Source organism: Myotis yumanensis, unplaced genomic scaffold (assembly GCF_028538775.1).
Source record: "Myotis yumanensis isolate MYYU_CA2020_CCGP unplaced genomic scaffold, mMyoYum1.0.hap1 SCAF_6, whole genome shotgun sequence".
NCBI lineage: Eukaryota > Metazoa > Chordata > Mammalia > Chiroptera > Vespertilionidae > Myotis > Myotis yumanensis.
Window position 1 is genome coordinate 55,875,688 of NW_027223757.1, and position 23,065 is coordinate 55,898,752.

Sequence of the window (23,065 nt, forward strand, 5' to 3'; positions counted from 1 at the left end):
TTTTCCATTCAGCATCCTCAGTCTGGGCATCCATGAAAAATGCTTTGATGACAGCCATAGAGAGATTATTTTAGTATTTCTTCCTACTCTAAAATATTATCCCACTGATGGATAGTCTGCAGTGGTAACTGCTTTTGCTGGACACTATAATATACCGCCCAGACTCTTCTTCAGAAATAGAGGATTTTCACCTCTAGCTTCTGAGAGTGCCCTCAGCACACAGCTCACAGATGCTTCCACCTTTGATATTTATCTCAGCTGAAGAAAGCTGACCAATAGCCAAACAATCTTGATAAAGAACAAATTTGAAGCACACTTTTTAATATCAGAACTTATACAAAGCTATAGTAAGTAATCAGGACAAATGGTACAGTATAGACATAGAAAAATAGACCAATAGCATAGAATGAAGAGCCCAGAAATAAACCTCACATACAATGTTAAATGATTTTCTAGGTTTGCAGGACCATTCAGATGGGAAAAAATACTCTATTCAAAAAACGTGCAAGTCAAATGGATAGCCACATGCAAAAGACTGAAGTTGGGCCTCTTCTTTATACCATCCACAAAAATCAATTCAAAATGAATCAAAGACCTAAATATAAGAGATAAAACTATAAAACTCTTAGAGAAAAAAAAATCTAGGCGTATTGACCTGGGATTAGGCAGTGACTTCTTAGATATAATACCAAAAATAGTCAATCAAATAAAAATAAATTAATAAGAATGCATCAAAATTAAAAACTTTTGTTATGAATTATACCATTAAGAACCCACATAATGAGAGAAAATATTTCCAAGTTATATATCTTATATGGGACTTGTAGCCATAATATTAAAGAATTCTTACAATTCAGTAATAAAAAGACAAATAATTTTAAAATTGACAAAGGATTTGAATAAACATTTCTTCAAAAATGATATACAGTGGCCCACAAGTACATGAATCGATGTTGAACATCAGGGAAATACAAATCAAAGCCACATTGACAGACCACTTCACACTCACTAGGAATGCTATTATCAAAAAAGAGAGTAACAAGTGTTGGCAAGGATGTAGAGAAATTAGAACTCTCAACTGTTGCTGGTAGGGAAATAACATGATGCAGCCACTTTGGAAACAGTCTTGTAGTTCTTTAAAATAATTAATTCAAAATGGATCATAGATTAAATGTAGGAGCCAAAACTATAAAATTTTTAGAAGAAAATATATGAATAAATCTTTATAACCTTGTTCTTAGATATGACACCAACAGCACAAGCAACAACAGAAAAAAATAGATAGGGCTACATGTGATACCATTAAGAAAGTGAAAAACAGCCCTAGCCGGTTTAACTTGGTCGATAGAGCGTCAGCCTGTGGACTCAAGGGTCCCAGGTTCGATTCCAGTCAAGGACACATGCCCAGGTTGTGGGCTTGATCCCCAGTGGGGGGTGTGCAGGAGGCAGCCAATGAATGACTCTCTCTCATCATTAATATTTCTATCTCTCTCTCCCTCTTCTTTCTTCTCTGAAATCAATAACAATATATTTTTTTAAAAAGAAAGAAAGTGAAAAACAACAGAATGGGAGAAAACATACATCTAGTAAGGGACTTTTATTCAGAATGAATAAAGAACGCTACACCTCAATACTGTAAAGACAAGTAACCTAATTTAAAAATAGTCAAATGACATAAACGTTTCTCCAAAAAGTATATGTCCACTTTGTACATGAAAAGATGTTCAGCATCAGTCATTTGTGGAATGCATATCAATACCACAATGAGATATCACTTCACACCCATTAGAATGTCTATGATAAAAAAGACATTATAACTAGTGTCTGTGAGGATGTGGAGAAATTGAAACTCTCTGACATTGCTGGTGAGAAGGCAACATTGGGCAGCTACTGTGGAAAGCAGTTCCGCAGTTTCTCGAAATATTAAACCTCGAGTTACCATTGGGCAGACAGTGCACCATATGACAGCTAGAAAGCTCCTCCCCCGGATCTCTGCTCAGCTCTGCACAAGTCTCACCTTCTCCAAGAGACCTTCCCTGAGCATCCTGTTTAGTACTGCCTGCCCTCACTCTCATCCTATGCCACCAGATCCTGGTCTTTCTTTTCATGTTTCCATAGGCTTTCCATTTTACCTTCTAACCGCCTACATAATTTACTTTATTATTCTTTTATATATGTTGTTTTATCATCCATCTTACTCCATTGGAATGTAAGTTCATCCAGGATTGGGATTTATTTTTTCCCTTCACTATCATAACCCAAGCACTTAGAACAGTGCCTGGTGTATATGTAGGGGCTCAATAAATATTGGCTGACTTAATAAATGAACTGAGATTAGAGCAGAACGATGAAGCTGGTTGTGTCTGGATCCTCAAGACGACCCTCCCATTCACTGATTCACTAGAAGGACTCGGGGGACCCAGCACATGTCTGTACTCACAGCTAAGATGTATTACAGCAGCTGGTAAGGACGCACAGCTGGATCATCGGGGAAAAGACACAGGCAGAGTCTGGAGGAATCCATGCTCAGACTTCCTTACACTCTCTCATTCCCAGGAGGGGAAGGATATAGAAATGTGGCCACGTGTGTGATGTATTTGCCCAAGGAAGCCCTTTAGAGACTCAGCACCCAGGATTTTTCTTGGATGCTGATCATGTGCTAAAGTTCAGTCTTGAAGAAGGAAAGCAGGTGTTCAGCATAAACCACGTTGTTTGTATGGTTTAGACACAGCAAGCCACCCTTATCATGAAGCAAAGTTTTATCTCAGTGTAGAGAATAATTTACTAGCTAGGTTCCCAGATGCCAGCCACATAGACCTTTCTAAGATAGCTGTCTCCAGCCTGCTGTGTTTACTCTTTTTTTCTGAACACGAATTGACATTAAAATATGATCCTTAAGTATAATGTAAAGTAAAAGAAAATGTTAGATTTGTGAATGTTTCCTGACATAGTTTCTCCTTTGTATAACTGAATGTAGTCATTCCTAGGCAAAATATGGACTTTTTCTAGACCTCTGAGTCTTTGATCTTTTAAATGTCATATCATTTAAGCTGAGTATAGAGTTTTAAATTCTTTTTTTCTTTTATCCATTTATAGATCTTGGGATTTCTGGCACCACATCCAAAAAGTAAGTACTTTTTAAGCTATCTGATTTTGTTGAGACAATGTATTTGTACTTATTTGAGACTATCAAACGTTGTTCTCATTAAAGTAATTACTCATTCTCAGGCTAGGTAATTTCAGAATTGGTTTTTATTTTATTCTGGGTTTTTGTTTTTGTTGTTTTCTACTGGAACATCCAAACTGTTGGCTATGACAATGAAAAGGAATAATATATTTTAGTCTCCAAGATTGTCATGAACTTTTATCCTATATAATAAAAGTGTAGTATACAAATTGTCCTCTCAACCGGGAGTTCGACCGGGAGTTCGACCAGGGGGTGGGGCCAGACAGGGGAAGGGAGGGAGGCCCTGGCTGACAGCCGGCAGCCACTAGGGACCCTACCAGTGTACGAATTTTATGCACTGGGCTTCTAGTCTAGAAATACTGGGGAATTGTGGTTTGAATAATTTAATAGCTTTAAATTCCAAACTCATTACAATATTCCTAATTAACATTGATTTTTAAGTCTCTCATGGAGGATCAATTTTAAGGAAGTATGGTAAGAATGATAAACAGTGTACCCTTTTTTAGATTCATATTTCAACATCTGAAATTGGGATCCATTTTACCAATATATGGTATCTTACAGTCATTGTAATGCAGGTTGTAGTTATGATATAGTTGTGTGAAACCTTCTGTGGATCCAGAAAGGGACATCATGGATGCACCTCAAATTCAACAAAGTGTAGGTATATAGTATTTATGATACAGTTATTTAGTATTTTTTATAACCAGTGAAGGACTCAGTTAAATTTGTGGCATATTTTTCTATTAGAAGTGATAGGGGGAGTGGGGAAAAAAGGAGACATATGTAATGCTTTCAACAATAAAGAATTTAAATTAACAAAAAAAGAAGTAATAGAAAATTCCTTTTATCATTGAGGTCCAGACTCTAAATTATTTTTGTCAAATGCTTTAAAGCTTTCTTAGATACGATATGTTAAGCGTCTTCTATAAGTTTTACTCTGTGTTCTTTATTATCACTGGACTCAAACAGACTGCTTCTACTCAAATAAAAGTATCTCAGGAATCACACATCATTCTTTTCTGATTGGTGTGTTTTTTGTGTGTTTTGCATGCTTGATTTTAGGGGAGATCTTCAGTGGAATGCTGGAGAGAAAAAGTTGACTGGTGGTGCCAACTGGCAGCCGAAAGTGGCCCCAGCAACCTGGTCCACGGGAGTTCCATCAAGTGCACCTTTGGTATGTAGCCCCTGGGGGCCGGGGCAGTGGGGGAAATTTGCCAGCTCCCCAGTGTGTACAACACAGTGCATTTTGCTTAATTTTGCTACTGACACTGTACTTTTCCATGCACATCGAAGAAATATAAGCAGGATGCAATATTTACCAAACTGCAAATCTTATTGACTTTATACTTGATAAAGATTATGACCTATTTTTTAATTTTAATTATTTCAAAATAGTATATATGCTTCTTGAGATACTTGTTTTATATTTGTACAATTATGGAAATAATTTTTCAAAATCATTTAATGACATTGATCATTATTTATATTTTATCATATTTCTTGCCCAGATTTCTTGATTGTCTTAAGTAATGACAGCTTTTTTTCTTACCAGAAAGATTGGGCAATTTTCCACTGTGTAAGTGAACTTTCATTTTAAATCACTATTAATTCTTCTCACCATTTCAAAAACTGAAACTGCTAACACCATCTTTTCTATAAAATTTAAATAGGTTTTATTTCTGTATATCAAATTTCTATTAATATATTAATGCCACCATTCATTCTATGAAATAGCATGTCACTGGTAATAAAGACTAATTATTATTTTATGAAATTTGCTACCATAAAAAAGACATTACCAAGGGTAGCAAAACTTACTGTTTTCCTATATACGCCCCATAATTAGCAAAACTAGGCTAGTTGCTATTTCCCAAGTTCACTTGTAATTTTTCACCTTTACTTACCACCTTCTTCTGTCTATATCACACCCATCTCAAAGGCTTTCTTGATGTCATACTCTCCTTATTGTCCTTATTGCCTGAATTAATTCTAACTATCACCCACCAATCCCAGCCAAACAAACATGTATGGAGGTGATTAATATAAATAGAATATAAACATTTTAGATAGACTCTATTAAAACTATTGTGTTTCAGAAATTAATTTCAATATCTAAGTTTTGGAATTGAGAACATATTGTATTTTAAATAATTTTATAAATAGTAACATTTTTATATGTAAGCAGTTTTATAAATAAAAAGAAGTTCAAACCAATCTGAATAATGCCTTTTGAGTCAAAAGTCATTAAACAGAACAGTGTTCACTGAATTATAATTTATACCAGCCGTGGGCAAACTACGGCCCGCGGGCTGGATCAGGCCCATTTGAAATGAATAAAACTAAAAAAAAAAGACCATACCCTTTTATGTAATGATGTTTACTTTGAATTTATATTAGTTCACACAAACACTCCATCCATGCTTTTGTTCCGGCCCTCTGGTCCAGTTTAAGAACCCATTGTGGCCCTCGAGTCAAAAAGTTTGCCCACCCCTGATTTATACCATAGTTTCTACAGGAAAATACATTCTGTTCTGGAAACCCACTTCCTCTTATCTCCTCACCCCCGCCAGTGGTGGTAGTGAGAGAGGATATTCAAGGACTAATATTTTCTTTGGTGAGTTCAAAGTCTGAAAGAACTTAACTTTAAGTGGTTTCCTAGCTGATAACAATGAAAAAATTGCCTATTGTATCTAGGTATTTATTTCTTTAAATCTTTCTTTGCATTATTTAAAAACAATGCTTAAGAAGACCATTTTTTTGTATTTAGCAATACAATAAAGAGTTCCATTTTAAATTTTACAAAGGATACTTAGTAGAAAACTAAATCTCTTTTTAAAACTGATGTATGACTAAGATGACCACGTCATTTATTGTTCAAACTAGGGCTCATTTATGGCTGAAAGGGAATGTAATTCTTACCCTGGGATCCCAAGCATTTACCTGTGGTTGGTGACTCAAATAGATGCTGAGACCAAAGGGGGCTGCACGCCATTCTTCAATACAAAAACATTTGAGAGTCACTGTCTTGTTTGGGGTACAAGGAAAGCAATTCAATTAATGTATAAAATCCCTAATGAAAGAAAAAACTTCTTTAGAACTGGTCTTGAATACTATCTAATCACATTAAATCTCACAATTTATAGTATCATTACCAAATTAAAGGAACTAATTTTCCTATTCTGTTCTATGCAAAATTAAAGAGACCTTGTGTGCTCTTCTGAGAAGTTAATACTTTAATAGTGGTGCCCTTTTCAGCAGGATCAAGTTGTTGTTTTTGTGTGTTTTTTTTCAAATATATTTTTATTGATTTTAGAGAGGTACAGATAGAAAGATGAGAGAGAATCATTGATCGGCTGCCTCCTGCACACCCCATTGGGGACCAAGCCTACAACCGGGGCATGTGTCTTGACCACGAATCGAACTGTGACCTCCTGGTTCATAGGTCGAAGCTCAACCATTGAGACACTCCAGCCCAGGCAGGATCAAGTTTTTAATTGTTTTTTAACAAGTTAATTCCAGGACAGTCAAGGTGATAGCAGTATCTAAGATGGATTGAGGGGAGTGGAGAAAGGGTGGTGAGAGTACTGATATTTGGCAGATCAGCTGTAGGTTAAAAAAAAAATGGTTGAGAGCTTTAAGTGAGGGGGAAGGAAGACAAGAAGAAAAACTCTCTGATAGAATCCACACAATTGTGGGTCCTTGTGAATGAAGCCACCCAGACAGTGGTTGCCCAAGTTTCTATATGGGACAGTTTGCTAAATAATGAGGCCATTAACCAAGAAGGGGAATAAGAGAGAAGTATGAGAGACAGAGAGAGACAGAGACAGAGAGAGAGAGAGAGAGAGAGAGAGAGAGAGAGAGAGAGACTGACTTTAAAAATACTAGTAGTATTAGGTTGGAGACCTTCCCTGGCCATTACCTCCCCTGAGATCAAGATTTGAACCATATAGGTGGTGAATTCATCAAATACTTAACAACTGCTTTGCTTCTTCAGGGCACAGGGCTGCCACTTATCTGATTGGCAGAGGCACCATCACTGAGACTGAGATTAATAGTCTCATTTTTATTTTAAACCTCAAAACTCCATATGCCTTTTTATGAAGTGGAAAACTTTAAATTTTTAGTAAGCTCCAGAAACTTAGAGACAGTAGGTTTGAGCATAAAATACCTACAGCAGCTCTGGAAAGAGAAATGAGAACAGAAATAATTTATTAGGAGGGCAGAGTTACCTGTAGTTATTTCCTTTGTTTATTCTCCTTAACACTCAGGCAACAATATAAAGGCTCTCATATGCAGAGTGATTTTATATTTATTAACTCTCAGCCTTATTTGTAGTCTATACAAATTCACTACGGTTACTGCAAAGCTCGTGTTTCTTAACAAAGCTCTGGCTTTGCTTTTACCTCAGAAATCACTCCAAGGGCCTCTGGCTTCCCTCCACCCTGTTCTTCCATTATTCTATTCCTTATGTTTAAGTGTCTTTTTCTGAGAATACCGAAGACAAAGAGGAGAGACAGCCAAGCTTGTGCTTCAGAAGCAGCAAAGCAGTGTTTCCAAATTGTCCTGGTCTTCTGCAGGCCTTTACTTTTGAGTAGGAAATTGAAGAGGCAGCAGAGAGTGTGCCTTTTACAGTTTTTATCCATAAACAAGAGCTAAGGTTGCTTTTCCAAATTTGTTTTGAATTTCCCTCAGTTGTGGCTTGGAGGTGCAGCTATAAAATTTTTCAGATCAGAGAACTGGAATGAGATCGAGAAGCCTTAACAGGACTTGACTGTTAGGAATCTGTCTGCTGGCCGGACTCTGTCATCATGGCCATCGAGAGCCCTGCATTTCCAGAGCCTCTTAGTCCTGCTTCCCAGTGCACAACAGGCCTCTCAAGTTCCCATCGTACAAAGTGAGAAGGTGCTTGCAATTCAGAAGTATGTGCATTTTACAGGAAATCACAGAACCTGCCGTTCTCTCCCTAAAAACAACAAATCTTTATTTGCCTATAGATAAAATATTCAGTTGAGGTTGAAAAAGAAAACAATTTAAAACCTTAGGAAAAATAATATTTGGAGAGGAAATTTTTTAGTTAATCTACCATTTGAGCAAAATGACAAATTAAGACTCTCTTGAAATTATTTGACCCAAGCTCATTTTGTTGTGATAACTAATAAAAACCTTTTTTTCTTTTATTTCCTTAAGTCCCAATGATATAATTCAGGTAAATAATTAAATTATTATTTACAATTCTGATAAGTGACACGGTTCCAATAAATTATATAATTCTGGGTCTGGTGAATAGCTTACCAAACCTCACCTGTTGAAATGATGAGTAAAGAGTGAATCTGAAATATAATACTTGTAGGGGGAGCAAAATAGCTTTCCCTCTCCCCTTCCAGTCCATGAACACAGCATACTTTCCATTTATCTAAGTCTTCTTTAATTTCTTTCTACAATGTTTTATAGTTGTCAGTGTATAAGTCTTGTACTTCTCTTTGTAAATGTATTGCTTAGTACCTTATTATTTTTAATGCTACTCTAAATGAAATTGTTTTTGTAATTGTGTTTTTTATTGTTCATTGCTAGTGTACAGGGAACTGATTTTTGTATATTGATTTTATATTCTACAACTTGGCTAAACTTACTTATTAACTCTGATAGTTTTTTTGTGTATGGATTCCTTAGGACTTTCTATCTATAAAATCATGTCACCTACAAATAGAGATAGTTTGATTTCTTTCTTTTTTCCCATCCCCTCCCCTTTGGCAACCATCAGTTTATTCTCTATATCTATGGGTCTGTTTCTTTTTTGTTCCGTTTATTCATTTGCTTTGTTTTTTTAGGTTCCACATATAAATTAAATGATAATTGTCTTTCTCTGACTTATTTCACTTAGCCTTCTAGGTCCATCCATGTTGCCACAAATGACAAGATTTCATTCCATTTTATTGCTGAATAATATTTCATTATATCTATCTATATATCTATATCAATATCTATCTATCTACCCATATACTAGAGGCCCAGTGCATGAAATTTGTACACTCGGGCAGGGCGGGGGGGGGGGGGGGGGGGGGTCCTTCAGCCCGAGTTGCAAAAAGGCACAGACCATGCTGAGGGATCCCATCAGTGCACAATCAGGGCCAGGGAGGGCCTTGGGAGCTTGGCCAGCCAGGGAGGGACCACAGGAAGGCTCCAGGGCGTGCCCCGCCTGTCTCGCTCAGCCCCTATCAGCCAGACCCCAGCAGCAAGCTAACCTACCAGTCGGAGCGTCTGCCCCCTGGTGGTCAGTGCATGTCATAGCAACTGGTCGACTGTCTGCCCCCTGGTGGTCAGTGCATGCTATAGTGAGCGGTTGAGCAGCCTTAGCATATTATCCTTTGATTGCTTGAAAGGACGACCAGACACTTAACATATTAGACGTTTATTATATAGTATATATATATATATATATATATATATATATATTTGTCTTTATCCATTTACTTGATGAACATCTAGTTTACTTCCATATCTTGGCTATAACTAGTAAATCTGCAGTGAACATAGGAGGCATATATCTTTGCAAATTAGTGTTTTGGTTTCTTCAGATAAATACCCAGAAGTAAAATTGCTGACTTGTGTGGAAGCTTTATTTTAAAATTTTAAAGGAACCTCCATACTCTTCCACAGTTGCTGCACCAGTTTATAGTCTCACCAACAGTGCACAAGAGTTCCCTTTTCTTGACATCTTCACCCACACTTTTTGTTTGTTGATTTATTGATGGTAACTTTTCTGACAGGTGGGAGGTGATATCCCATTGTGGTTTTAATTTGCATCCCCTGATGATTAGTGATGTTGAGCAACTTTGCATATGTCTATTGACCATTTGTATGTCCTCTTTAGAGAAATTTCTATTCACATCTTTTGCCCTTTCATCATATGTATCATCAGAAAATATGTTCTCCCATTCAGTAGCTTGTCTCTTTGTTTTGTTGGTGGTTTCCTTTGCTGTGCAAAAACTTTTTAGCTTGATGTAGTCACATTTGTTTTTCTTTTGTTCAAGGAGACATATCCAAAAAGATATTGCCAAGAGTAAAGTCAAGGAGTTTACTGTCTATATTTTCTTCTAGGAGTTTTATGATTTAAGGTCTTATATTTAAGGATTTAATCCATTCTGTGTTTGTTTTTGTATGAGGTATAATAAAGTAGTTCAATTTAATTTTTTGCAAGTGTCTGTCCAATTTTTCCAGCACCACTTGCTGAAGCGACTGTATATCCTTGCCTCCTTTGTCATAGATTAATTGACCATATAAGTATGTTTCTTCGATTCTTACCTGGTTGATATTTATTTCTCTTTCTTACCTAATTGCCCTGATTAGAACATCCAGTATATCTTTGTCTTATTATTAAGGAGAAAGCTTTTAGTCATTCAATATTAAGTACGATGCTAAGCATAGTTTCTTCTTAGGTGCCTTTTATCAGGTTGAGGAATTTTACTTCTATTCCTAGTTTGTTGAGTGTTTTGTTGTGTCCATGAAAGGGTGTTGGATTTTATCATACGCCTTTTTTGCATCCCCTGAGATGATCATGTGGGATTTTTTTTCTTAAATTATTAATATGACATATTACATTGATTGAACATACCTTGAATTCCTTGGTGAAACCTCATGTGGCCATGATGTATAATATGTTGCTGGATTCAGTATGCTTATTTTGTTGAGAATTTTTGCATCAGTGTTCATAAAATATAATGATCTGTAGTTTCCTTTTTCTATGATATTTTTGTCTGGCTTAGGTATCAGGGTAATAATTGGCATCAAAGAATGATTAAGAAATACTCTTTTTTAGAGAGAGAGCTTGAGAAGGATTACTATCAATTCTCCTTCATACATTTAAACACACTCACCAGTGAAGCTATCTGGTTTTGGGCTTTTCTATGGTGAAAGTTTTTTATTACTGACTCAGTCTCCTCACTTACTATACATCTATTTAAACTTTCTATTTCTTCTTGTAGTTTGTGTATTTATACGAATTTTATAATCTTATCTAGGTTATCTAATGTTTTAGTATATAATTTATCATAATATTCCTTTACAATAATTTTTATTTCTGCAAGGTTGGTAGTAATGTCTCCACTTCCATTCCTCATTCTGATTAATAAGTTTTACTCTTTTTTTTCTTGGTTTGTCTACTGCAAGTTTGTCTGTTTCATTGATCTTTTCAAAGACTCAAGTTTGATTTCTTCTGTTTTCTACTTTGTTTTTCTATTCTCTATTTCATTTATCTCTAGTCTAATATTTATTATTATTTCCTTTGCTTACTTTGGATTTAATTTGTTCTTAAGATTGAAGTTTAAGTAATTGATTTGAGATCTCTCTCCTGCATATGAACTATAAATTCCTATTTGTATACCTCACAATTTTTTGTTGAAACTTGGGAATTTTGAATATTATAATGTGGCAACTCAAAATCAGATTCTACCCCTTCCCCAAAGGTTTGTTGTTGCTACTTTTTTAGTTGTTTGTTTTTTGTTTAGTGGCCATTCTGAATTAATTCTGTAGTCTGTGTTCTTTGTGAAGTGCATTGAAGTCTCTGTTTCTTTATTTAATATAGGTCAGTTGATAATTATATAAAACTCCCAGAATATAAAATATCTCCTAGCTTTTATAGAGGAGCTCTGAGTGTGTGTTGCAGCATGTCTTCAAACTCTACCAGGCAGTTTGCAACTCTACCTTAGCAATCACCTACTGCTTGCTGAAAGCATCAAGGTGACTTCTCAAGCCTTTCCTGGGCATGCACATGGCCTTCTAAATTTCCAGGAATGTGTCTAAGTTCTTCAAAGTCTAAATCCCCAAAGCATCTCGTTCTCCAGCCTTTCCTCCCAAGCTTTCTGCTTAGTCTATTATTTGCCCTGACTGTTATCTGTTGCCTCAGACAGCAACATCTGAACTATTTGCCTGTAAGTATTTTCCACAAGTGACTTAAGTTAGCAGCTTTAACACTAGGTGCATTCCCAGTTTGGCAAGACAAAGACAAACTTTTGAGCCAATCTTTCCAGGGATCCACCCAGACAAGACAAAGCAAATAATTAAATATATTCTGGTTCCCTCTGGTAATATTACTGGGAATGTGTGCTGTTATTTTCAAGACTGTAGCTTAAGTAGAAAACAGTGGATGGAACTAGAATAAGTTAAAATGCCTCAAAGTTCACTATTCTTATTAAGATTCAATGGATATTTCTGAATAACTACCTTCTAGGTTGCTGTAAACTGTTATTTAATTTCCAGAGTTCCAAATAGTTGATTATGACTTTTTGCTTGTTTAGCCATTATTTGGGGGGGGGGGGGGGTGGCTTTTAAAGTTCCTTACTTCACCATGTTTGCTGACATCACTGTAATATTTCCTTTTTTAATTAGAATTTTGCTCTAATAGTTAACTTTAAATTCAAGGCATTGAAGAATGGTTGATTTTAAACATAAGGGAAATATTAGAGGGTTTGGGTGTATGACTGAAAACTACCAGACCTGTATCTGAAATGGGATGTGTGTGCAGTCTTTTAAGTGCTTCTTAAAACTAAGAATTTTGGCAATTGTGCAAATGTACAACACTCAAGTCAGAGAAGAGCAAGTATAACACAAAAAAGAATAATTTAAAAGTGGGGAGCCCTGGTTAAGTGGCTCAGTTGGTTGAAGCATCAACCCATAATCAAAAGGTTGCGGGTTCAATTTCTGGTCAGGGCACATACCTAGGTTGTGGGTTTGATGCCCAGTAAGGGCACATGATGTTTCTCTCCTACATTGATCTCTCTCTCTCTCTCTCTCTCTCTCTCTCTCTCTCTCTCTCTTTCTCTTTCTCTCTCTCTCCCTCTCCCTCCCTCCTTCCCTCTCTCCCTCCCTCTCCCTCTCCCTTCTTCTTTTTCTAAACTCAATATATATATATATATATATATATATATATATATATATATATTGCCTTTATAATTATTAAAAGTGTGTGTATACATTTTTGGGAAAGTGTGTATCCTTAGGTGAGAAAAGGAAAAGCTTAGATAAATTTGACTCATTTTTCATGAGGGTGGAAGAGGGATATATAAGGAGTTAGAGAGGAAACCCAATGCTATAACTCATCAGCTAGCCAACGAGCTCAAATAGCATTACAACAGTGAACATCAATTTGGTAAGTATGTTCAAATAATTGTCATGGTGCTAGACCCATTTTTTAAAATTTGAAACTAAAATTTGAAAATTCTTTGCATATCTAAATATACCTAAGGAGTATGCATTTTAAAATTATATTGTCATTTTAAACAAAATTATGTTGGTTCTTTTTTTTGTCTTGTCATTTTGTGTGTATGTTTGTCTTGTGGTTTTTATGGTAGCAAGGAGCTGTACCTCCAACCAGTTCAGTCCCTCCTGGTGCTGGGGCTCCAACTGTTGGACAACCAGGAGCAGGGTTTGGAATGGTGAGTGATAACCTGCACTAAGAAGTGTAATTGATATTTCTAAGGCCGTTGCCAAATTGCCTGATCCCAGATTAAAAAATACTGCTATGGAATGTAATTCTTCCCAAAATGCAGTAAGGGAAAACTTAAAAGTTACCTCATCTGCTTTAGACATTAATAGTCTACACATGACATGATAAAGTCACATACAAAATAGTTAAAATTATTTCTGCCAAAATAATTTCTATAGTACATTGTTATGTTATTTTTGGAGTAATATTTATCAAACATTCTTAGCTCAATCATCATAATCTATTCTTAATCCCTATACTAGGACTTTTCGCTTACCACTTTCATCACTAGCAAATTTTAGGGCCATCATCCATAAGGAAACAAGGTTTTATCTCTTTAAGAATTATGCTTACAGAAGGCAAATAAACAGAACAAAGCCTGGTTGGGGTGAGGATGCTATGTGGCCAGCCCCGCTTCTGTGCCTCAGTGATTCTCTGCCATCCTCCAGCGTCGAAGCACAAATTATACTTCCTCCTGGTCCTGGAGTCCTCAGGATTTTTCAGGAGCATATTAAAGACATAAATGCTAGGGCCTTGCTATCGTGGATTCCACTCATGCTGTGAACCACTGTTCCTTTTCAGCCTCCGGCTGGGACGGGCATGCCCATGATGCCGCAGCAGCCGGTCATGTTTGCACAGCCCATGATGAGGCCACCCTTTGGAGCTGCAGCTGTACCCGGCACCCAGGTCCGTGTAAATGTCCACAGAATAAGGACATTCATTGCCAAGTATTAAACTGTCGTGTGGAAAACTGTTGACATGAGTTTACCTAATATCCTATCCGTTGCTTCAGAAGTAAAGGGAACATGGAAGACAAGACTAGCAATACTGTGAGGTTTAGAGGAAAATGATAGAAATAACTACCTGTCTTAAAGTCCCACCATTCCTCTCCTACTTCATTCAGAATGGTTCCTGAGGACAACGAGGCATTGAAAGTGTGTGTTTATTCCAGAAAAAGGAGTACTTCTGATCCACAGTTTTATTATGTGTTTCCAGAGTTAGCCAAACTCAAGGTTAGGGACACAGTCCTCCAGACTACCACGTTTGCCCAAGACTTGTAACACTAACTTCAATGAGTTTGCCAGACTGTGACGTCTAAGGGAGCAGCCCCCACAAGACTACCCTCACTTCAGACACCAGCCACAAGTTTGGGAGTCTCGTGGATCACGTTCACTTCAGATCAGCTGCCTACAAATTTGAGGGTTCTCAGGACCACCCTCAGATTAGATAATTTCCTAGTATGACTCAGAGAACTCAGGAAAGCACCAAATTTAAAATTACAGTTTTATTATAGTGAAAGGATACAGATTAAATCCAGCCAACAGAAGAGATACAGAGGGTGAATTCTGGGCGGGTTCCAAGCATGAAGCTTCTTTGTCGTCAGGGATGGGTTTACCCACCTGGCATCAGTGTGTGACAATACTCATGCAGTATTGCCAACCCAGGAAGCTACGTGGGCAGAGTTTTTATTGAAGTTTCATTATATAGGAAAGATTAATAGAATTATTGCCAATGTGGTTGAACTTAATCTATCCACCCCCTCTCCTCCCTAAAATTCAGAGCGATATCATGTGACCCAACTCTCAAATCACACAGTTGTTTTTTTTTCTGTCATGGCTAGCTAGCCCCCACTTTGAGCTATCTTGTTAGCATAAACTTTCAGGTGTACTTTCAAAAATCCAACCTTACTAACAAAGTCACTTGGGAAATTGCAAAGATTTAGAGGGTACCCAGGAGAAAAGGCAAACCTCTCTTTAGGTGAGACCCAGTTTCTTTTTTTTTTTTTTTTAATATTTTAATAATTTTTATTTCTTAAAGTATTACAAAGAGTATTACATATGTCTCCTTTTTTCCCCCCCTTGACATTCCCCCGGCCCCTCCCCCCCCGCCCCTCCCCCCCCGCCCCGTGTCTTGTGTCCATTGATTAATCTTATATGCATGCATATAAGTCCTTCAGTTGGTCTCTTAATCCCCTCCCCCCAACCCTCCCCAGGCTTCCCACTGTAGTTTAACATTCTGTTCAATGTTGCTCTGCTTCTGTATCTACCCCTGTTCATCAGTCCATACTGGTCCCCTTTATTTGTCCCAACCTCACTGGAGTAGGGTGAGACCCAGTTTCTTACTAAACATTGTGCTTCCTTCATTAACATAGGTGCTAAAATATGTGCACTTTTTAGAACTGCTTTTGCTGCTAGTAGTGATAGTCATGCTGATGAGTCACCCTTTCTTGAGTTCTCTTAAAAATTGCCTGGTGGAGGTATAGTATGTAGAACCAAGGAGGTTTGCACCGTGAGAAACCTACTTAGATATAGTCAGAACACCAAGATATAACTTTGCTAGCACCATGCTAAGCAAACTAAAGCAAATAAGTCAAATACCTTTGAAAAATATCAGTAAACGTTTTTGCTTCTATATTTTTAACTTACCAATGGGTATTTATATTGCCTTATCCATAGGATTCCTTCTGTGAACTTTCTGAATGTACATTAATCCCCTTTGTTCCTTGAATCATCTTTAAATCCATTTTCTACCTGTTCCCAAAATGTACTTTCAACTTTTTTACTGTAATCCCTCAAAAGCCACAGTGACCAGGAGAGAGAATGGTGTTAGGCGTTCAAAGAGATAAATTTAAAATGTGAGGAACCCTGGCCTTCAATGCCATTACCAAAGCATTGTCTGCATGAGAAATGTTCTAGTCTGATCTGAGATTATGAACCCTTCCTAGAATTGCTTTTTGGGGAGAGTGAGGAACGTTTGGTAGATAATAGTAAGGTTAAATTTAGTCTAGATATTTTTAATTTCTAAGAAGAATCTCATTTATCAGGTGTGTTACCTTGATGATTGAATATATCCATGCCTATTTACCACCTTTTTGAAAAAAGGAAAATGTTTCTATTTTTATGAACTTGGTGTGCTGAAAACTTTACAAATAAATTAATTATTATTTATTATTTCAGGTAGTTGTTTTTTTAGCATAATGCCAGTGTTATATAGTATCAATTTGTTTACTTAATTCAAAGAATAAACTTGAGAAGTAGATTGTATGATGAAAATGATGTTTTAATCATTTAACCAAATTTATAGTAATTTAGGAAATGGCATGTCATACTTATACAACTTTTAGATGTATATCCTGTATCAGAGATGAAGCATAGCTGAATATACTAGATAATAAGCATGACTTGTAGCTTCAGAGAACAGATCAGCTTTTTATTACTGATGGGATGCCTGGACAATCCCATTATTCCTCAGTTGGTTGGCATTATGATGTTGTTATCATCTCACCTAATTATTAATTATGAATCAGTCCTTGAGTTTCTTATCTTCCAAACAACTCCAACCCTTATACTCATTTTTGTCTTGATCTTCCTATGAAGTATGAATCGAGTTTTTTAAATGGAAATTTGACTGACAGATTCTGCAGTCAGTCAGTAGTTTCTGGACATAGGAACACATCTGAAAATGCTTGGAGCTGTTTATTGAACCAATAAAAACATACATCCCTGCCCTGAAATCCCATATTTCTGAGGTTTCTATCATATGAGCATTGGAGATTAATTAGGCTCAAAGGTTACTATTCTACATAGTTTACATAACCAAATCAAGGCCTTGTACCCTAACATTCCTGCAGAAGCCTGATCCCAGAACCTGTTTCTGTCACACAATTAAATAATTTAGGTGTCAGACACCAGGTAAAGTAATTCTTTGCTGCTTTTCCTGCAAGTTCAGTATGATTATTTCCTATAGTGCTGAATAATTAGTCTTTTCTGCAAGTTGGACAGGCGATGTTGGAATTTAGTGACATTTATAACCAGGAAACTGTTTGCTCATCTGAGACAAACAGTGCCTCAAACTGGACTGGTTTTCACTTAAAATACTTTATATGAAATCCTAGTATATTTAGCTAATAATTTTAAGTAATTTCTTATGTGGCTTTCTGTAAACTGTTACTCTTCAATGTTTCCTTCAAACTCACTCTCCCTATAAAAGAAGTCCTTTAAATTTCTTCATTAGTTTAGTGGTACTAATAACCCAAAGTCAAAATGCTTTTGTACAGAGAAATTGATTATTTTGTTTTGCTCACTGTATATTCATAATATCTTTATGTGACTAGTCTTTCACATCTTCTCTAACTCTTACCCATATTGTTCTACCAGAGTCCTCCAATCTTTCTTTGGCTGCATCTGATATGAAAGAATTTCAAAAAAGCCAAATATCATCTGAAGTGCATTTTACAAGTCCAAAATTAAGCACAACACTGTGACTAAGTAGAACAAAGTCGATTTTGTAAACCCTTAGCCATCTAATCTTCTGCATGTGTGTTTTCTGTGGTGTGTGCTCGGCCTAATGCTTATCTATCTTTCTTGTTTGCTTTCTATTTCTTCTCTCTGGGGCTGGCATTTCCCCATTAGCTTTCTCCAAGCCCTACACCTGCCACTCAGAGTCCCAAGAAACCTCCAGCAAAGGACCCATTAGCGGATCTTAACATCAAGGATTTCTTGTAAACAATTTAAGGTATCTAATATTGAGCTTTTCCTGTGGGCTTGTAATATTTACCTGTGCAATGCTTAGCTATTTCAGGTATGATATTTGTACTTCTGTGTTTTTAATACATGTATATGATAATGATAATTTGAGTATTTATATTTTAAGTCAATGTTAAAAGCTATTAATGAATTATCAATGATTTTTTAAACATCTTACTTAATTTATAAAACTAAGAGAAAGACAAATCTCCAAATTGTCCTTAGACTGGAAGGCATAGATATTATACTGATAAAGCAGAAAGTTGTTCAAGCTACTTGGTAAATTGTGGCTGAAATTTATATAAAGGTAACATTTATGATATTGTATTTAGAAATCACCTAAGAATATACTTGGCTACATACTGTATTTTTATCTTCTTCGGCCTTTCTTGGCCTCATCAAGTAAAACTTAGATTATTATCCTTTGCTTTTCTACATTCGAGTAGAATTTTTAAATTTTAACATTCTAGTTTTAAATTCCTAACATAATATGAAGTGATTAATAGTGAACTTATTATGATGCAGGAAAAGTTGACTGTTCACCCCAGCACCTTACACAGTGGGGAGGTTCTCAACAAATACTTGCTCAGTGTGATGAGCAGTAATAATGCTGCTTTTCATTATTTTCAGTACTTTCCCTACCCCTCTCAGTCATTATCTTCTTTGATCTTCTCTGTAGGAGATCAAACCCAGTGAGATAAACTAGCCTGAAAGTCTCATTTCACAGCTAAAGAAACTGACACTTGGCATCAGATGATTAGCCCAAGGTCACGCTGGAGGAGCAGAGTGCTGAACTTTTGGACCACTACCCAGTGTTATTTTCATTATGCATTTATATCTGTATATTTTTAAACTTTCTCTAATGCCCACTAAGATTTTTTAAATTACTGCTTTATTTCTTTTCTTATACAAAGTTAATCATTTAACACTTTGACACCTCAGCCAAGTAATTTCTCTTGTCCCTTTTATATTCCACTTTGGGTTGGACTGGGCTGATGGAGGCATAGGTAAGACAATGAGCAATTGAAATTCCAGGAGGGACCAAGGACATTGCACGGAGCAGCCTTTTGTTTCTGCCTGTTAGTCAGTGAATATTGCTCTTATCATATGTCAAGAATGCTGTTAAATACCCAAAACAGAGATCCTTGAAACAGTTCCTCAGGGATTCACAGTCAAGAGGAAGACACACACTGACTGTTTTGTGAAGAGTTACCCACAGGGCCAAGCTTTAAAGACCCAAGCAAGGGTTCATGGCAAAGATGACTGGTGAAGTATGGGTGGGAGTAGAGTAAATGAAGGCATTGAGTCACCAAGAATATCTCCTTTCTCTTCTATTCTGTCACTTGTTTAACCGTTGGATGACACATTGAGCACCATAACTAAAAATAAATTAATAGTAACAACAACAACAACAATAATAACAATAGAAGTCCCTGCCATTCCCTTTTTTTCACTGCTCTTTTCTAAACGTTAGCTGTTCTTAATTGAAACTGAATGTCTTACTATTAAGGTTTTTTAAGTATCCAAATTCCAAAATTCTGCTGATACAATTTTTTTCTAAAACAAAACTATACATTAAAATGTGCAGGCTTTTTTATTTCCTGGCTGAAATTTTAAGCTCATTTTAGAGAATGGCTAAAGGTATATGAAGGTAAATCTTGTAATATAGAAACGTTTTGCATAAAGATTTTTTTATACTACCTATGAAGTAAAATTGCAAGGGAGATAAATAAAATGCTTGAAGAGTATGTAATACTGTTTTTTAATTCAAGTGCTTTTTATCTTTACAGCTGCAATTTTTGTGACTGAATAGGAAAAAAAATAATGAGTTTGGAGACTTCAGATAAGATTGATGCTCAGACTTACAAAGTGAGCCACCAGTACCAAACCCAATGCTTACTCCTAACTTCTCTCCTGAAACGTGTAGCACAGCTGTGAAAGTGAACCTTAGGAATGTGTACTCCCTTCGCTGTTATCCCTGCTCTCAGATGTGTAGTGTATCTGGGTTATTTGTGTGTTGTATGACGTAAACAATGAGTGGATGTTTCTCATGCCCTTAGAGCTTTTCTGACCTCGCCCATGGACGGATGATGCAGCTGTTGTGTGGTGAGCCATTTGGAAAGACGTGTCTGTGTTTTTGAAGGTTTCAATGTATATATAACTTTTGGACAAACCTAAACTCTCCATAAATTCTCTTTTCTTCTGCATCTCTGTTACAGGAATAGTGTGATAATATCAAATAGTAAGGAAAACACTTAAATATACAGAACTTTTTTCGGTGTGGAATACATTTTTCCAATCACGGGAACTTCAACTGTTGTGAGAAATGTTTATTTTTGTGGCACTGTATATGTTAAGAAATTTTATTTTAAAAAATATAAAGGTTAATGTCCATAATAAATATTTCTCCTTGAAGCTACCTTATCAAGAATGAAAAAAAAATGTGAGAATTCCCTATTTAATCACTGCTATATTGAAATCTATATTTTAATTATATTTGACAGGTTTTGCATCTAAATTGGCCTATTTATTCATTCTTAATTAAATGCACTGAAAAGTCAAGGGTCTGTTTCTATCATGTCCATACAAGTGCAATTGGAGATGTGCTATTCAAGTGATATTATGAAGGCACCCCAAGGTATATCTGTAATTGAAAAATTGCTGCAAATGTTTGACTTTATTGTGAATTTTATGTACACCTGTTAATTTAGTATTTCTCTGTGTGTTCTGTAGACTAGTGTTCTTCCATCCCTCAACCGAGCTCAAAGTAGGTTTTGTTGTACCATTGTGATTAGAATTTAAACTGATTCAGAAAATTGTATCCTTTACTGTACATACTGTATTCTTTACTTTTTAATTTGTTGTCACACTGTCTGTGCTGATGGCTTGGCTTAAGATTTCGATGCATAAATGAGGTCACTGTTGATCAGTGTTGCTAGTGGCTTGGCAGCTCTTTGTAAAAGCATATTGGGTTGGAAAGGTGTTTGCCTATTTTTCAGATTATTTAATAGATGTATGGTACCATTTTAAAGTGGTTGTATCTGAATTTATTGTGGGGATAACATACACTGTAATGGGGAAAAATTACCTAAAACCAATTTCAAAATGGCTTTCTTTGTATTTCAGTTTAAAAACCCAATGCATGTATGCCCTCTGAGATGCAATAAACATCTTGAACAAAGAAAATGCAAACATAATCTTTTTCTCACTCTTTTTTTTTTAGGGTGGAAAAAGTCTGTTTCCAATGACACACATATACAAAATATTAAAAATTTTAAAACATTCAGGGTGAGAAATGCTGTCCATGTGAGTATAGTTTTGATAACTTTACAATAAATTAAAAATAAGGGGAAAAAAGAACAATTTTAATCAGCTATCATTAAATTTGGGACTCTGGCTGCTGCCCCCTAACCTGAAATTCCATATTCCAAAACAGAAGAGGATGAACTTTTCTTTTAAAATATGCAATTAAATCCATAATGGTTTTGTGAAAATTCCCCGTAGAAGTTGGAGAATAATGTAACTTTGTTCACACACTTGCATGCATAGTCACTCAGACACAAAATGTAGATTAGCCTGTTTTAACAAAATTGGGTGGCTTTATGCCTACAACTAGGTGTTCCAAGTAATTTTTTCAAAAAGTAGTCCAATCTCAATGGAAATATTTCTCAAATGGAAGCATACCCTTATTTCTAAAACTAACTTTCCCTTAGTTACCTAGTTTTGTGTCTTGGGGAGTGACTTGCAGAAGCTAGTATCTGATGATATATACACTTTTTATAGATTACATTTGATCCTATATTCCTTTTTGGGCATATTGTAATAGAAATGTTGTGTTAGATTGTAAATCATTTTAAGTTTAATATTGAATTTTTAAAAAAGAAGCTTTTCTTCCATTGGACAAGAGTCCTCCATTGGGGAGTGTCATGGTGTCCTTGTAGGGGAATTGTCTCACAGCTGAGATGCTGGGTGAGGTCCGCTGGGCACTCAAAAACTTAAACTCTCTGGATAATTTTCAGCTCAGGTCCAATTTACTTATGGTGTCCCTGCACACGGTCAATGTGCCTTTCTAGCCTCACCTCTGCTTCAACTCCACCCTATGCATGTGTGCACACAAGTGCACAAGCACACTGTTTTGTGTGTGACCACACCACCACTCATGCCAGGGGACACCAAGCACTTTGCTGGCCCACACAGGGCCCTCTGCTGAAATTACCTCACCAACCCCACCAGTGCGGCTGAATTCCTCTTGTCCATCATGACTCCTCACCCTGTTCTTCTCAGAGCACAATTTTCAACAGCCTTTATGGCATTTAACATATCTATATATATAAAAGCATAATATGCAAATCGACCAGATGACAGAATGACTGGTTGGCTATGATGCACACTGACCACCGGGGGGCAGATGCTCAACACAGGAGCTGCCCCCAGTTTGCAGGCCCCAATTGCCCGATGGGGAACCAGGAACTGGGGAGTGGGTGGCGGCGGACGCGGGTGGTGCTGGGGCCCCAATCGCCCCCCCCCTGGTCGCCCCACACACAGAGTGCAGCCAACGGTGGGGGGCAGGGCTGGCTGCCGGCAGCCAGGGAAGATCAGCCCTGACCGCAGGCCAGGCCCGGGGAACCTACCCTGCATGAATTTTGTGCACTGGGCCTCTAGTTGTGTTATAATCAACTGTGAAGATGGCATCTGTTTTGGCTGACTGTGAGCCTCAAAGACAGGAAATGTCTCCCCCTGTTCATCTCCTCAGCAATGAGCACCTGAGTAAGTGCCAGGTAAGTGTCTGAAGGATGAACACAGTATGTTAGTTCTTAAAGGTCTCTTCACCTGTCTAGATACTGCTGGGCTACTATCACATTTCTGATA

The 23,065-nt window shown here is 36.7% G+C and overlaps 1 protein-coding gene across 6 annotated transcripts in view; it reads left to right on the top strand.

Moving 5' to 3' along the window:
• Window positions 1-21,393, top strand: part of SNAP91 (synaptosome associated protein 91) — a 126,423-nt gene extending 105,030 nt beyond the window's left edge. For all 6 annotated transcript variants that reach the window (XM_070418165.1, XM_070418167.1, XM_070418162.1 and 3 more), the window contains 6 exons: window positions 3,097-3,127; window positions 4,253-4,364; window positions 13,537-13,620; window positions 14,253-14,357; window positions 18,083-18,185; window positions 19,987-21,393. In XM_070418165.1, the coding sequence (XP_070274266.1) occupies window positions 3,097-3,127; window positions 4,253-4,364; window positions 13,537-13,620; window positions 14,253-14,357; window positions 18,083-18,175 (425 nt within the window). In that variant the 3' untranslated portion in view covers window positions 18,176-18,185; window positions 19,987-21,393. The remainder of the gene's footprint in view (window positions 1-3,096; window positions 3,128-4,252; window positions 4,365-13,536; window positions 13,621-14,252; window positions 14,358-18,082; window positions 18,186-19,986) is intronic.
• The last annotated feature ends 1,672 nt before the right edge of the window (window positions 21,394-23,065 follow it).